This window comes from Cucurbita maxima, unplaced genomic scaffold (genome assembly GCF_002738345.1).
Source record: "Cucurbita maxima cultivar Rimu unplaced genomic scaffold, Cmax_1.0 Cma_Scf00004, whole genome shotgun sequence".
Classification (NCBI taxonomy): Eukaryota; Viridiplantae; Streptophyta; class Magnoliopsida; order Cucurbitales; family Cucurbitaceae; genus Cucurbita; species Cucurbita maxima.
In genome coordinates, this window is record NW_019272020.1 from 1,114,700 (window position 1) to 1,129,377 (window position 14,678).

Genomic DNA, 14,678 nt, shown 5'->3' on the forward strand with positions numbered 1-14,678 from the left:
GGTTGAGGAATTTCGAGATTCGTTACATTCATAAATATTAGAGTAATTAATTACATAACTAATTGCATATTTATTTTATTACCGTGGAGATTTTTTTTTTCTTTCTTTTTTTTAATTAGTCTGACATAATGGTGTCAAATCAACGTTGTTTATCTCCATAATACTTCTTTATACCACCAACTTAAGCTTTATCCTTTTAAAATTAGATAATAATCACACGTGGACAGAGCATATACATCAACACTTTATGAAACAAATATTAAGAGTTAAAATATCAAATTTCAAAATTTAGAGATAATTGATATGAGATTATTAAAAGATCGATGCATATATTATTAAGAATATTTTTAATTGCTATGTTTTTGCCGCCAACTAAACCGCATTTTCATACTTCGGAGACGTACATTTCTGGGTGTTCGCTCCAAGATATCAATGGAGCTTTGGATTCTGGTGGGCGCTCGGAGAGGGAGCTTCTGAAGGAGGAGACCGAGGCGGAAGAAACTGCAACTGTAAGACTACTACTTGATCTGTCGTAGTTTTGGGCGTAAACATTAATTTTGTTCCAATATTTAGTAGTTTGGATGATTCTATCTCATACTCCAAAAGGGATTAGATGCAGAAGAAAATTCGTGTTCGAGAAATAATCAGTTCAATTATGAACAAAACGAAGTCTCTAATTAAACTGGAAGCCCAACACCATGCATTTCCACATCCTGTAACTCATTCTTCAGTCTGATGCGGCGTTTCTTCAAGCTGGTAGTCGTCTGAGTTACCTTTCCACAAGTTCATGCTCATATCATCGGTTCCGGATTCCATAGAGGTCGACTTTTCTTCACTAAGCTTATTTCTCCGGTTTGTGCCGCTGGTTTTGTTACCTATGCTCGGCGATTGTTCCCCACTGTGCCAAATCCTGACTCTTTCCTGTTTGACTCCTGATACCGTCTTGTTTTACCATCATATGCTTTTCTCGGGTGTTCCTCAGTCGAATTAGACCTTTTAAGTTTGTGATAAAATCCTGTGCAGATCTTTCAGCTCTGAGGTTGGGTAGAGAAATTCTTTCTCGTGTAATAGTTCTGATATGTATGTCCAGACTGCACTAACTGCTCTGTATGCCAGAAGCTAGTGATATGGAAGTCGCCAAGAAGGTGTTTGATGCAATGCCACAAAGAACAATTATAGTTTGGAACTCACTTATATCAGGATACGAGCAAAATGGATTCCCATCTGACGTTGGTGTTGGGCTTCCAACCCGATCCAATGACAACAGTGAGCTTATTATCTTCCCATTCTCACTACGGGCTCGTGATTTCGGTTGCTGGTTGCATGATTATGTTGATCTCAACGTTGTTCTTGGTGCTTCATTGATTAACATGTACACTACATGTGGGAATGTAAGCAAAGCGCGGGAAGTTTTTGACTCCATGAAGGAAATTAAGGAATGTTGTTACCTGGAAAGCCATGATTTCAGGGTACGGAATGCATGGCTATGGTGAGCAAGCAACGAAATTTTTTTGGTGAAATGAGAGCTAATGGTCCTTGTCCTAACAATATTGCATTTGTTGCAGTCTTGTCTGCATGTGCTCATTCAGGGTTGATTGATGATGCTCATCGGATATTTTCAAGCATGAAGGAAGTACATGGGTTAGTTCCAGGAGTAGAACATCATGTCTGCATGGTAGATATGTTTGGGTGTGCTGGATTTCTCGATGATGCTTATCAATTTATCAAAAAAATTCTTCCTGAAGAGCCAAGTGTGGCAGTTTGGACTTCAATGCTTGGGGCTTGCAGAAGGCATAAAAAGTTTGACCTTGGAGCTAAGGTTGCAAAACATGTTTCAGCACTTGATCCAAAAAACTGACATATATGCATTGACCGGTAGGATGGATCAAGTGGAGATGGTACAAAGCATATTGGTGATAATTTCCAGTCATAATCTTCAGCTTGAGTATTCTTGCTGTTACTGAGAGTTCATAGGATTTATGAGCTAATCAAAAGGTCGCTGAGTTTTCTAATTGATGAGCAATCCTGTTACTGCAGCTACTCAGTTGGTGTTTTTAACTAGCTTGGTAATCTGGTTATTAGCTTGATTGAATCACTACCAAGTGAACTTGTCTTTACAAATTCCAGCTTCTTGTGTTAGCTTCGAGAGCGGGTTTTGGAGGGAGGTTGGAAGCAACTGCCATTCGGTACAAATTATGATAAGTCAGCGGGTTTTTAAGCCTTACGAGCGTTGTTTGGTTGCTGTCAGGTTTACAACTTTGCCATTTCATAGTCAGATTCTTGAATTGGTGGAAGCGGATATCATTGACATTTATCATCTATGCACACCATCTTTTTTGTTGTTCTTGCAACTCAGTCCTCGCCGGTTTCGAGTTCAGCCATGGAAACTGACATGTTTTGACATACAGAAATTCTTTGAGGTGAACGATGAGGTGATACACTCTTATATGTTCCTTCAATTGGTTCTTTTAGTTTTCCGTAGTTTACAATTTTCATCCGGCTTTTGGCTCTGCCCCCCATATAGTCTTTTTGTGCTCTACCTTTTCAAATTCATTAGATACTTAGTACTTTGAAACAAGCTCTTCATCCAAACAAAAAACTTTAAATTCATCTCTCCACTAAGTTAAAGCTTCAGGGACGTGCAGGTGGTGGCTTGACACCTGTTTGTGATGTTAATTTTGTGTTTAGTGGTTTTGGTGATGATGGAGCTTCAAGAAGCAAACATTGGAATTTAAACTGCGTGTCATAATCCATAATCAAATATTGTCTTGCATTCCTTCTGTTCTTTCATTGTTTCTATGTCATAAATTACAAAGCTGCTGCATTTTTATGTTGTCTTTATGTGCCCATTCCACACGCATTACCTTTTCCATCAAGTTACTGTTGCCCTAAAATGTCAACTTATCAATAAGTCGAGGTTCTGTTTTTAGATACAGACATCATTGAAATTCTTCTCTCCAATTTCTAACACTTGAATGTTTTTTTTTTTTTTTTCAGTTCAACGAGTGGGGATGGGGACCTGAATGTTTGCTTTTACCAAGTTATGTGATGACCTTTCTTGGGTCGTATGTTGTGTTATTGTGGGAATTAACGAAGCTGACAGTGATAGTAGCGCAAAAAGAAGGTATGAACAAGCCACTAGTTAACTTTCCATAAAAAATGAATTAGTTTTTAACTAGGAAGTCAGCGAATAAAACATCTTATATTAAGGATTGATCTGTCATCGAATGCTCAGGTAAATTGTTATCAAGAATGTGCCATTTCTAGAAAGCCACATCTCAGTCCTTGGGGTAAGGCTTTAGGATACTTAGCCGTTGATAAAAAAAAGTTTTTTTTTTTTTTTTTTTTTTTTTTTGAATAAATGAGCTGTATCTCGACCTACATTGGAGGTTATGAATCTCTCCGTGGATTAGTGGGGTGGGACCCGATTCCTAGAATTTAAAACCAAAAAAGTTCCAATTCCGTGAAGTGTAAGCTGATTGAAGGTAGGCCAATCGATGTTGTTTAAATTGATTTGAGGAGTGAAAGTGATTCTGTTACAGCGAATGAGGCTTAATTATTATAAAGTGAGAAAACTGAGTTTGGGGAGATTTAAGAGGGCAGTGTGGACTTTGGAGAGAATCCCCTCTAGAAAGTGGGAAGCTTTAAAAAGAGAGTCCACTTAGGCGGACGGATACGTTGAAACGTTGGACACATGGAAAAGGGAAAGGTACTTTTGGGTTTGTTAGACAAGTTCATGGTTGCTTCTTTCTGTTTCTGAGATTTAATTATTATCTTTGAATATTAGAGTTAAAATTATTTTTGATTAGTTGGAAACAATGAAACTATGAACTTCTGGTAAATGGAGAGGACGTGGTTTTGAAATTGAAAGGTTGGGTTAAACGATAATGGAAAGAGCAATACATTCCCATTATCTCCAACTCCAACAGGAAGAGGCAATTGAATCGAAAGTTCTCACTTTAAATATCAACTTAATGGACCAAGCAAATCACACAGTAGTTTGCCTCTTCAGTTGACTAATGCCTCCAAACTTATATACTAACTCTCCACTTTCTACCACTGCCCTTTTTGTTACTTACCACTTTATTTGTTAAGATGCCACCAATCCCACTATATATAGAGGTATCGCTCTAAAGGTTTTGTTTAGTTTATTAGATTTATTAGGTTAAAATACATTTATAATCTCTAAGTGATATAATCCGTGTATGGTTAAATTTCCAATGATTTCATTGCCCCATATCATGAACATATAAATATATGTTGTTGATCAAGAGTATTTTAGAGATGTATATATGCTATTTGAACTTTGTCTCTAATGCTGAAACTCCAAACCCCAAATGGGTGCCATTAGTTGTGGAGTTGACTATGAAAACAACTTGATAAAGCACTTTATTGGTGTTAAGTTGAATAATTTACATCCAAGAATAAATTTTTAATTATGATGATCTGGCCACTATAGTCCAACCGAACAAAAGTATTGAAATCTTAATAATAAAAAAAATGAATGGATTCTATTTGAAGGATAGTTGGAACTTGTCAATAGAATTAAAATTGTTTCCAGTAAACTTTATAAACTTGTTCTGTATTCAAAATCTTCCTTGGGAGTGTATAGGCTCGGAAGGCCTGGATTTTTCAAATTGTTTCAAAAAAAACAAAAAAGAAAAATAATAAAGAAGGAAAAGTGGGATTTAAATGGTGCCACTTTATTTTCCACTTAGAGAATTCTTTTTTATTCTTTATACTTTATATCGGACCTCACTACTTTGCATGATTTCCACTTGATTTAAAATAGGGTTATGCTTCTAACACAGTTCTTCCTATCAACAGTCCTTCCACTAGTTACTTTGCTTAATTACGCCAAAATAGTCGGCACCACAACAACAATTTCTTTCCCTTTTTTACTTTTGTTAAATGCTTGCCACTAGATTTCCTGTTATCTTTCTTCTCAAGAATATAGCTTTTAGATTTAATGGTTATTTATTATGGTATTAAACCAGAGTTTTTGAGTTCAAATATTACAATATTATCACATTTCTAATTGATATTAGTTTGTGTGTTGGATTTATTGAATCAAATTAGTATAGTTTGGGTCTCATTCATTATCGTGGAATTGGCATTTGTCTATGTTCTGCTGTGCTATGCAATCAACCATTATCTCTTCTTTGCATGAAAATGGATTTGCAATCGGAGTTGAATAGTCCAACCAATACGAGTAGGAAAATCAAAATCTGGATGGAAGACTTTTTTTTTTTCTTTTATCAAGAGGAGGGAGTTGGAAGTGATCTGTAACTTGACGATTGGTCTATGTTGTGCGCTTGTGCTGTCCCATAGATACCAACAACCCAATATTCTCCACAAACTTTGTTTGATATATAGCTTTGTAGCAGCTTTTGATAGAGGGAGAAAGTACAAACAAACCATGTTAGCAGCCAGAGTGTTGGGTTTAAAAGGTTCTGAAGACACGAGATATAACCATAGCCGTGAAAACAACTGAAGATTTGGCAGACAAAAAGTACTGTGACAACTTCTCTTTTAAGTAATGGCGATTGTCTCATAGAAGGTTGGTTAGTACAAAAGTAAAACAGTAGGCAAGTTCAAGCTGCTCATAGATCGAAATGGGACAATTGTTTGGTGACTTGTTTTGTTTTGTAGAACAACTTTTCAAAATAACACTCAGTTATATATTTGATTCTTTTTCATGGATTCTCTGTGCTTCTCCATTAAGTTATTACACTTTTTAAGACAATTTTTTACCTCTCTTGTTTACAGATTGAAACGTGGCAGAGTTGTGGCTTTCTTTTTCCAGAGGATCACTACAATCTGGGAGCAGATGGGTTTTGAGCCACAACATTGAAAAGGTACAAACAAAGATCACATTGAAATCCACCCAAAAAGTAAAAAGGGAATGGTTAAGTTCGTAAAATAATAAAACAAGTGGGAGCCAATGCCAATGCCAATGCGTTGTTACAATTGAACCCACCACCAAAATTCAAATTATGCCTAAACAATGCTAAATAAAAGTTGCCTTGTGTTGCTTTGTCCTCTGTTTATCACCAACATTTGCTTCTAAGCTTATCCAGTTTCCTTCTTCTTCATTCATTCATTCATTTAAATGAATAGGATATGTGATGCCTTATCTTTGATAGTATGCACTTCAAAACTGTGTTGCCTTGTATGGACTTTTGACATGACTGTAACCAATATCTAAAGATATAGTAGACGATGGGTGTGGTACAAGATATTGTGTAAAATTTAAAAGAAATTAACGTACATGTAGTTCTTTTTACGTGATTTTAGGTTCATTATAAGAAAATATCATTTCAATAAGGAGATCGAACTAATCTTTTGTCGTAACGCAATGATACCGTGTCATTCAACTTAACTTTCAAACCATTTCTTTGTCATATAAAAACGAATCAATTTAGTAGGCCAAACTGCCTGAATATTAGACTGTACGCCATTATTCTTTCCTTTCTTAAATGGCGTTGAATTATTCTCTTCTATCCTTAATTTTCTTTTTATGTATGGTTTCTCTAACCAAATATTTTTATTCTTTATATTTTCTTCTCTCTCTCACATCACATTCTTTGACAGTAACAACCACCCAACCTCCCCTGTCTGGTTAAATATGTAATAATCCACTCTTGGGCTTGTTTTTCTAGTTTGAAAAATAAAACATGTCGTATATTTAAAGAGAAATGTGCCTAAATAACCATCAATATTTTGTCACTCTAAATATATTTAGGTGAAAACAAAATTAAAACTCGGTAGAAAATCATGAGATTAAAGATACTAATTTGATATTTATTATGGAATCGACTGTTCTAGCTCAAGTGCCTAAAGTCCATTCAAATCTATCTCCTCAATCATTCTAATCGAGAGAGATAATTTAAGAGACAGACTAAATTAGTTAAATTTTAGAATTTAGTTTAATTAGAAAGCGAGAGGAAGGTGAGTAGTGGGGGAGAATAAACTAAACAAATGGAGAGAGGAAAGTTGAGGAATAGTAGAACCATTTCATTTTCTTCTCCCCTCCCACTATTTATTTGTCATCCAAATGAATATTATACGGTTTTTAAAAAATAAAAAGTAAAACTAAAAATAAAAATAGTAAGAAATTGTTTTGTTTAGAACTCTAACATATTTATTTTAAAAAAACAAAATTATTCTAAAATGTTATTTAAATAATTCTCAAATTAAGCTTATATAGTAAATATTGGGGTGATTATAGATTTGAAAATTTCCATTTTCATAAATTAGAAGGAAAAAAAGATATAAAAGGATGACGTTAATTAAATTAAACATACCGAATTTTATATAATCCAAATGAACGAAGAAACTTGTTTAGAGCTCATTCTACTTTATTCCTGAAATCTTTTTGGCATATTCTGTTCGGTATTTCTTCATGGAGGGTCTCGATATGAACTAATTTGGCCGTGGATCCTCTGAGCGCCACCTGCAACTGAGCGACAAGAGGGAAAGAGGGAGAAACTCTGCAATGGCTTTAAGGCTCGAAAGTGTTGCTAACACCGGGATTTGGATTACTGCAACTTCGCCTTTCTGAAATCTTTCGCTTCTGTTCTCTTTTCCATTGTGTTCCTCATTTGCTTCGTTTGGGAGAAGTTGTTTTTTCTGGCTGTGACTGTGAATTATGTTCTCCGTTGAGTTTCTTCGATTTGCTGGAGTTCTCCTTTCGCTCTATTCTGGGAGTTCCTTTGGCCATACATGAAATTTCTGAGGTAGAAAGTTCCACAGCCACACCGTACCTTGCTTATGATTTTCGTTTCCTTTTTTTTTTTTTTTTTTTTTTTTTTTTTTTTTTTTTTTTTTTTTTTTTTTTTTTTTTTTTTTTTTTTTTTTTTTGCATGATATCTGTCATCTTCGGAGTTGAAGCATGGAGTTGAAGCATTTAGCCTAGTTTTTCTGTTTTTTTGAACTTATCATCTTCGGGTTTTCAAGGAAGAGTGTCTTGAGCTGTTCTAATCGGGATATCAGTCCTCGTTTATGTTGAATAATAATACCTTTCTCATTTTGAGCTTATTGTTTGCGTTTTTCTTGGCTTCCCGTTTGGAATTTATTCGATGAACTGTGCAGTCACAAGATTAACCCCTTCACACTCGTTTGTTTCCTGAAGTGTCCCGGTATAACTTTCTGGGAAGCGCACTGAAATCATTAGTATGATGAAAATATTTTTTTGACCGTGTATTTTGAACTTTTCTTCTTACGTAATTGAGCGATGGATTATGTTTTTCTTCTCTAGAAAGTGTTACTTCCAAGATCCATTTCTTACGCTCGTCCATTTCATATGCCGTTAAAGGAAGTAGTGGTTAATAAATGATAAAAGTGATAAGTGCACTTCGTTCGGTGTATATAGATATATACTTTCTTCACCATCTGGTCAAGGAATAATTTGAAGTGCTGCTGCTTGAACAACCAAAAGTGGTGGCTTCTAATCAATATGCTTTTCTCTCCTTGTCAGTTTTTTAATGGAAATTTTACAGTAATCGTGGTTGCAGGTGAAAGGAAGGCAATAGATTTGTTGGGCCATTGAAGCCATGAATAATTGATGAAATAGCTCTCTTGAAGTAATCAAGCAACATGTGGCTTCTCCATTCTAGATCAAGCTGCTGGATATATGTGGTGGATTGGTTATTTTCGTTGGCACTGCTGATGAACATTAATTAACATCCTTTAGAGGAAAAAGTCTGTTGAGAGCCGATAGACATGGCGACCAAAGCTTCATGTTTGGTCAAATTTCCTTTGGCATTAGAAATTGGGCATTGAGAGTAGTTTAATATTTCTGTTAGTTTTTCAGCATTTATAATTATTCTGAAGATTTTTCCGGCTTGGGCAAATCTCCTTTGGCAACTCTCCTTTGGCAAATAGTTTCTTATGGTTGATGCAGTCAATTTGAAAATTTAAAAAAATCTCCTTTGTCATCATCCGTCTTGGTTCCAGAACAGCACCAAGAAGTCTTTATTTGGCAGTATCGCTGCTTCTCGACTTCAGCAGTTCTGGGAAATATTATCCAGAAGTTTCTTCGGCTGAAACTTCAGTCCATTATTGGGCAAATCTCCTTTGGCATTTGGGTCCTAGTTGACTCATATTATCCCTTTGCAAAACCTCTTTGCAATTTGCTCTGTTTCTGTCCGACAAGGTATCCTACAATTCATTTTGATTCATTCAGGTACAATATTTATATATTTATTGGAAATTTCTCATTTGGAAGATAGATATAGACAAGTGTTACAATCATCAATTTCTATTTGTTCAGATTTATCTTCAAACTTCAGTTGGTTGTGCAACACAAATCAATTAACTTTTGGATCCTACCCAGGAGTTGGAAGTTCTACTAAAAGAAGTGCAATTTGAATGGTACCTTCCATATTCGACTTACTGGTGTTCCTTCGATGAATTTTTTGTTGATGATGTTCTTTAAGAGCGATTCAATGCTTCTGCTTAAAAAGTTATGATTCATAGCTGACAAAATTACTCTAATGCAGGAAAACATGAAAGATCATTATCACATACTTTTGAATGATATATTGTCTATATTTAATTTTCAGGGATTGATGTTTGCGTGAAGTTATAAATTACCCAGGGAAGTTCTGGTGCTAAAAGTTTAAGCAAAAATACATTGGAGCATTTCGAACTCTGTTTGAGGCTTGAATTTTTACTTGGAGGATACTTTGAGGTCTTTTTCTTATAATTTTTTGTTCATATTTATTTTGATTGATAGTTATGTTAATAACATAGGTATTGTGATGTTATCTTGTATAGACATTCTATTGATGGACCTGATTCTAAGTGACTCGGATTGGGAGAATTCAAGTGATTGTGATAGCAGTGATGACCTAGAGGAAGCTGAATATTATCATGGCCAGACTAGTTGCATTTTATCAAGCTTAGAGGAGACAATTGGAAAGATTGATGAATTCCTTTCCTTTGAGAGGGAATTCATGCTTGGAGATGTAGTGTGTTCTGTGAATGATCCATTTGGACAGATGGGAAAGGTGGTTGGTATAGACATGCTTGTTGATTTGGAGACAAATCATGGACCCATAATCAAAGATGTTAATTCTAAAGATCTTCGAAAAATCCGTCCCATTTCTGTTGGAGATGTTGTTGTTCATGGGAAATGGATTGGAAGAGTAGAAAAGGTTATTGATTCTGTGAGTGTTCTTTTTGATGATGGAACCAAGTGCGAAATAATTGCTGTGGACCAAGAGAAGCTCTTGCCCATATCTGTTGATGCACTTGATGATTCACAGTACCCTTATTACCCTGGACAAAGAGTAAGGTTCTCAAATGCTTCCAAACCACCTAGATGGTTATCTGGTTGGAAAGATAACCGATGTGAAGGAACAGTCTGTTCCGTGGATGCAGGACTAGTATATGTTGATTGGCTCGCCTCAATTCTAATGGGTTGTTCTTCAAGTTTAACTGCTCCACCACGTATGCAACATGCAAAGGAATTGACTGTGTTGTCGTGCTTTCCACATGCAAATTGGCATCTTGGTGATTGGTGTATTTTCCCTGTGGATGAAAAAAGTGATTATCTTGGTGAAAAGTTCATTACTGCTCATGACCTATTGACTGGAGGATATCGTGATACAGGCCTTCAGGAAATCTCTGTCATTGTGAAGAAAAAAACTAAAGTCGATGTTCTATGGCAGGATGGTAGCCACTCCAGAGGATTAGATTCCCATTGTTTAACTCCAGCAAATGCTATGAATGCTCATGAATTTTGGCCTCAACAGTTCGTTATGGAGAAGGGCAATTGTGATGATTCAAGCATGTCTGAAACTCAAAGATGGGGTGTTGTGCAGGCTGTTGATGCAAAGGAACGGACTGTTAAGGTTCAATTGAGAACCGGTGATTTGACTGAAGGTAGTGATCTGGATGGACTGTGGGTGGAGGAAACAATGAGTGCTTATGAACTGGTCGAGCACCCAGATTATTCCTTCACTCTTGGAGATATTGTGTTTAGGTTGGCATCGTTTGGCAGTCAATCTGATGAAAATAATATAACTTCTGAAATTTCCATGAATGAGGAGTCTGCTCAGAATGGGGAGAGTCACATCATTAGTAATAACATGAACATGGACAACTTCCTATCTTTCATTGGAAATGTTACAAGCTTCAAAGATGGCACCGTGGAGGTCAAATGGGCTAATTGTTCTTCAAGCATGGTATTCATTTTAGTTAATGTCTCTACTTTCTATTAGTAACCTCGTTTGTTTCACTGTTTCATCATACATGTAGCAGGGATCCCACATATATTCATTTGTAGCATTAATGAATCTAGCTGTAATAGTCTGCCTCATTTGCTTTGTGAATGGCCAGTTCTTTCACTAGAGGATAGGATTCTCTAAGGGAACCATTTTGTAGGTCCCATAGTTCCTGTTTTTAAGAAATTGCATCCTCATTTGGGATTCTTTTTATAATTTATGAAATCTAATCAATAAAATTTGAAGTTTGCCCTTGCAATTTGCATTAGTTTTTGGTTTGAATTTATGAAGGCCCGTTACATGGTAATAATTATCCATGTACAAGATCTTATATGAGATAGCTGCTGTAGTCATATTATTTCCTTTGCACTTGATTGTAGGTTTCACCTCACGAGATTTTCCCCATTGATAAGTATGAAGTTTCTGCAATCGCTGTACCCAGTGGTGATAATGTTGAGGAGTTGAGACAAGACCAGATTGAGCCTTCAAAGCCAGACAATATCCAGAAAGGAAAGGTAAAGCGATTCGAGCATTTCCAAAATCTGGTCAACATATTTGTACCATTCATTTTAGAACTCCGGAACTATTTTGTTAACCCCCGATGAAAAAACTCCCTTTTAAATTTAATCATTCTAATGAGAATTTTTTTTTTAATATTATTTTTATCTACTCTTAATTCATTTTAAACTAAACGTGAATACCTCCTTTGTGCTCAGGATATGCCAAATTTTGATGCTGCTGGTAAAAACTTCAGAAGGGATACTACTTGCTTCTTGTCTCGAGCTGCCATTGAATTTTTCTCGAATGTTTTTACGACATTGTTTGGATCAGTTCGATCAACAATTATATCAGGCACTTTTACAGCCCTTCAATCATTTGAAGGTGGGGACAACATTGATATACTCCCTGAGAAAGAAGTGCTGCAAACTTGCAGCCAGTTCACAGGGAGATCACAGATAGCTAAATTAAAAAGTTTTGGTGAGACAAGTTTGAATACAGAAGAAATTCACGAGAATGAAGCTTCAACACTTTCAACGTCAAGTGAGAACTACGACCTATTTACACAATTTGACATGGCCAGTGACTGCCCGGACCATCATTTTCTTTCATCAGGAAACGCATCTATGCTCTCTCAGGTCAGAAACATACCTTAGAATCTTAGGTCTGTCATTTTATTGCAGCAGTCGAGATGATCCTTTCATATTCCTTCTGATTTCTCATAGGCAAGAAGAGGTTGGCTTAAGAAGGTCCAGCAAGAATGGAGCATTCTTAAAAATAATCTTCCTGGTTAGCATTTTATCTTCTAGTTTCAATCATTGACTCTTATGAAGATCATATGCAACTGTTCAACTGAATGGGAGAAATATTTGTAGAAACTGTCTATGTTCGTGTCTTTGAGGAGAGGATGGACCTTATTCGATCTGTCATCATTGGTGCACCTGGAACACCATACCACGACGGCCTTTTCTTCTTCGACATTTTTCTTCCTCCAGAGTACCCTCAAATACCACCTGTAAGATTTCTCATTAAGTTCTGCATTTTGTAGTGTCCATGCTTGAAATAGTGACTGATAAATCAATTTCTTTCTACTGCCAATTTAATATTTTTCTGCATTGTTAGGTGCTCTGTGCATCATGTTTCTATTGCGCTTTTGATGGATACGCTCTCTCTTCATTGTATACATAAGGAACTACTGTTCCAAACTTTCAGTCTCGTCATGAATTTTTTAGCTAGAAAATATATTTAAATTCATCTGAAAAATCTAAGGCTCAAGTTCCTTCATACCTTTTTCAGCTAGTGCATTATATTTCTGGTGGGCTCCGCGTCAACCCAAACTTGTATGAATCTGGCAAGGTCTGTTTAAGTTTACTGAACACTTGGACAGGCAGCGGCTCTGAAGTGTGGAATCCTGGGAGTTCTACCATACTTCAAGTTCTTCTTTCCCTTCAGGCTCTCGTGCTAAATGAGAAGCCATATTATAACGAGGCAGGATACGATGCTCAATTAGGAAGAGCTGAGGGAGAGAGAAACTCTGCGAGCTACAATGAGAATGCGTTTCTTGTTACCTGCAAATCTATGATGTACTTGCTAAGCAAGCCGCCAAAGGTATAATAGCTTTCCATCGTTCTGGCAATTGAATGAAAATTGACTATTTTGTGGAACTAATTATGCCATATGGTGGCAGATGAATGTGCCAGAAAAATCTTGATTGAAAGTTCACTGATAACACATTGTCTGCATGGCTAGTGCTAACGTATATCATATACTAGTTCTTTTCCGAAATAATATTTTCAATCATTTGATAAAATCAGAAGTAAGATCGTTAAAGGCAATCAAAATGTCGTTTCTTTATCCAAAAAATGTATCCAAAATGTCGTTTCTTTCTGTTGCAGCATTTTGAGGCACTTGTGGAGGAACACTTCAGGAGACGTTATCAACACATTCTAGCAGCCTGTAGAGCATACATGGAAGGAACTCCAGTAGGAGCTGATTATCACAGTGGAGCAAAAAAACTCGTAAACCCGAACCAAAGTTCTACTGGATTCAAAATTATGCTTGCTAAGATCTATCCAAGGCTCATCAAGACGTTTTCAAGCAAGGGAATTGACTGCAGCCAATTCTTCGAGGCATAAAATGGTCTGACCCCTTATCTTTCTCACAAATCAATGTCTATGAACTTCACGCTCAGCCAATGTTTATAAATAAAGTCGGTGTATGCCTTGTAAAATACTGGTCTGTCTTCAATTTGTTGCAAACTAGCACTAGTGTGTGGCTTGTGGTGTTTTATGTAGATAATATGCAGCTTGCAGACAATCTGTGAAATAAATAAACAGTACTTTGATTGGTGTGAATATTACACTAGTTGTTTATGAGAGTTTTTAGTATTCATGTCGTCTAGTGTCATGGAGGTTTATGAAGCTGAACTTGTCTCCTGAACAATGCATGGACCCTAGCTTTATAGGAGATGATAAGATTTCTTTACGTGGTGTTCATTTTGAATCTAAAATATTGGTTCATGCATGCTCAAATTTTGAATCTAAGGCTAGTTGGTGCATCTTTATCGGCTATAATTAGCAGAGGTTGAGGTACATTGATCCGACTACAGAATTTGTATCTCTACATGCCGTTTTTGTTAAAGCATCATCAGATGGTCCTCTAAAAATGTAGTACGGCTAGATTTTAGGATGCTAGACTTCCGCGTGCAAGTACAAGCACTTGAGCAACGAGAGACTAATATCGTGAGTCATTCTAGACCCAAGTCAAAAAAGCTACATTAAAGGTTTCTCGTTGATTGGGGCATAATGATTATCGCTCTTTGTTTATAAATTTTATAAAATAGTTATTACATAATAGTATATAATTTAATTAAATGTTTGTAATTATGTGACAGTTCGACAATAACATATTCATATTTTGGTTCAGGCATTTGCTACATTTGATCTATTT

General features: G+C 36.1%; 1 protein-coding gene and 1 pseudogene across 3 annotated transcripts; both read left to right on the forward strand.

Moving 5' to 3' along the window:
• The first annotated feature begins 356 nt into the window (after positions 1–356).
• Positions 357–6,220, forward strand: LOC111477625 (annotated as a pseudogene).
• A 1,099-nt stretch (positions 6,221–7,319) lies between these two features.
• Positions 7,320–14,135, forward strand: LOC111478555 (probable ubiquitin-conjugating enzyme E2 24). Of its 3 annotated transcripts, none has more exons than XM_023122872.1 (11): positions 7,320–7,739; positions 8,502–9,187; positions 9,275–9,375; positions 9,567–9,694; positions 9,781–11,192; positions 11,612–11,746; positions 11,948–12,367; positions 12,455–12,518; positions 12,605–12,744; positions 13,026–13,337; positions 13,625–14,135. In XM_023122872.1, exons 5-11 carry the CDS (start codon positions 9,792–9,794, stop codon positions 13,862–13,864), a joined length of 2,712 nt encoding a protein of 903 aa, XP_022978640.1. In that variant the 5' UTR covers positions 7,320–7,739; positions 8,502–9,187; positions 9,275–9,375; positions 9,567–9,694; positions 9,781–9,791; the 3' UTR covers positions 13,865–14,135. The 3 variants fall into 3 exon arrangements, with proteins under 3 accessions (XP_022978640.1, XP_022978639.1, XP_022978641.1); XM_023122871.1 differs by having other exon boundaries at positions 8,517–9,187; XM_023122873.1 differs by having other exon boundaries at positions 8,517–9,157.
• The last annotated feature ends 543 nt before the right edge of the window (positions 14,136–14,678 follow it).

Coding starts and splice junctions, on each gene's coding strand:
- LOC111478555 (XM_023122872.1), top strand. CDS start 9,792: ATGGACCTGATTCTAAGTGACTCGGATTGGGAGAATTCAAGTGATTGT. Junction 12,368..12,454: donor ACGCATCTATGCTCTCTCAG/GTCAGAAACATA, acceptor GATTTCTCATAG/GCAAGAAGAGGTTGGCTTAA. Junction 13,338..13,624: donor TGCTAAGCAAGCCGCCAAAG/GTATAATAGCTT, acceptor TTTCTGTTGCAG/CATTTTGAGGCACTTGTGGA.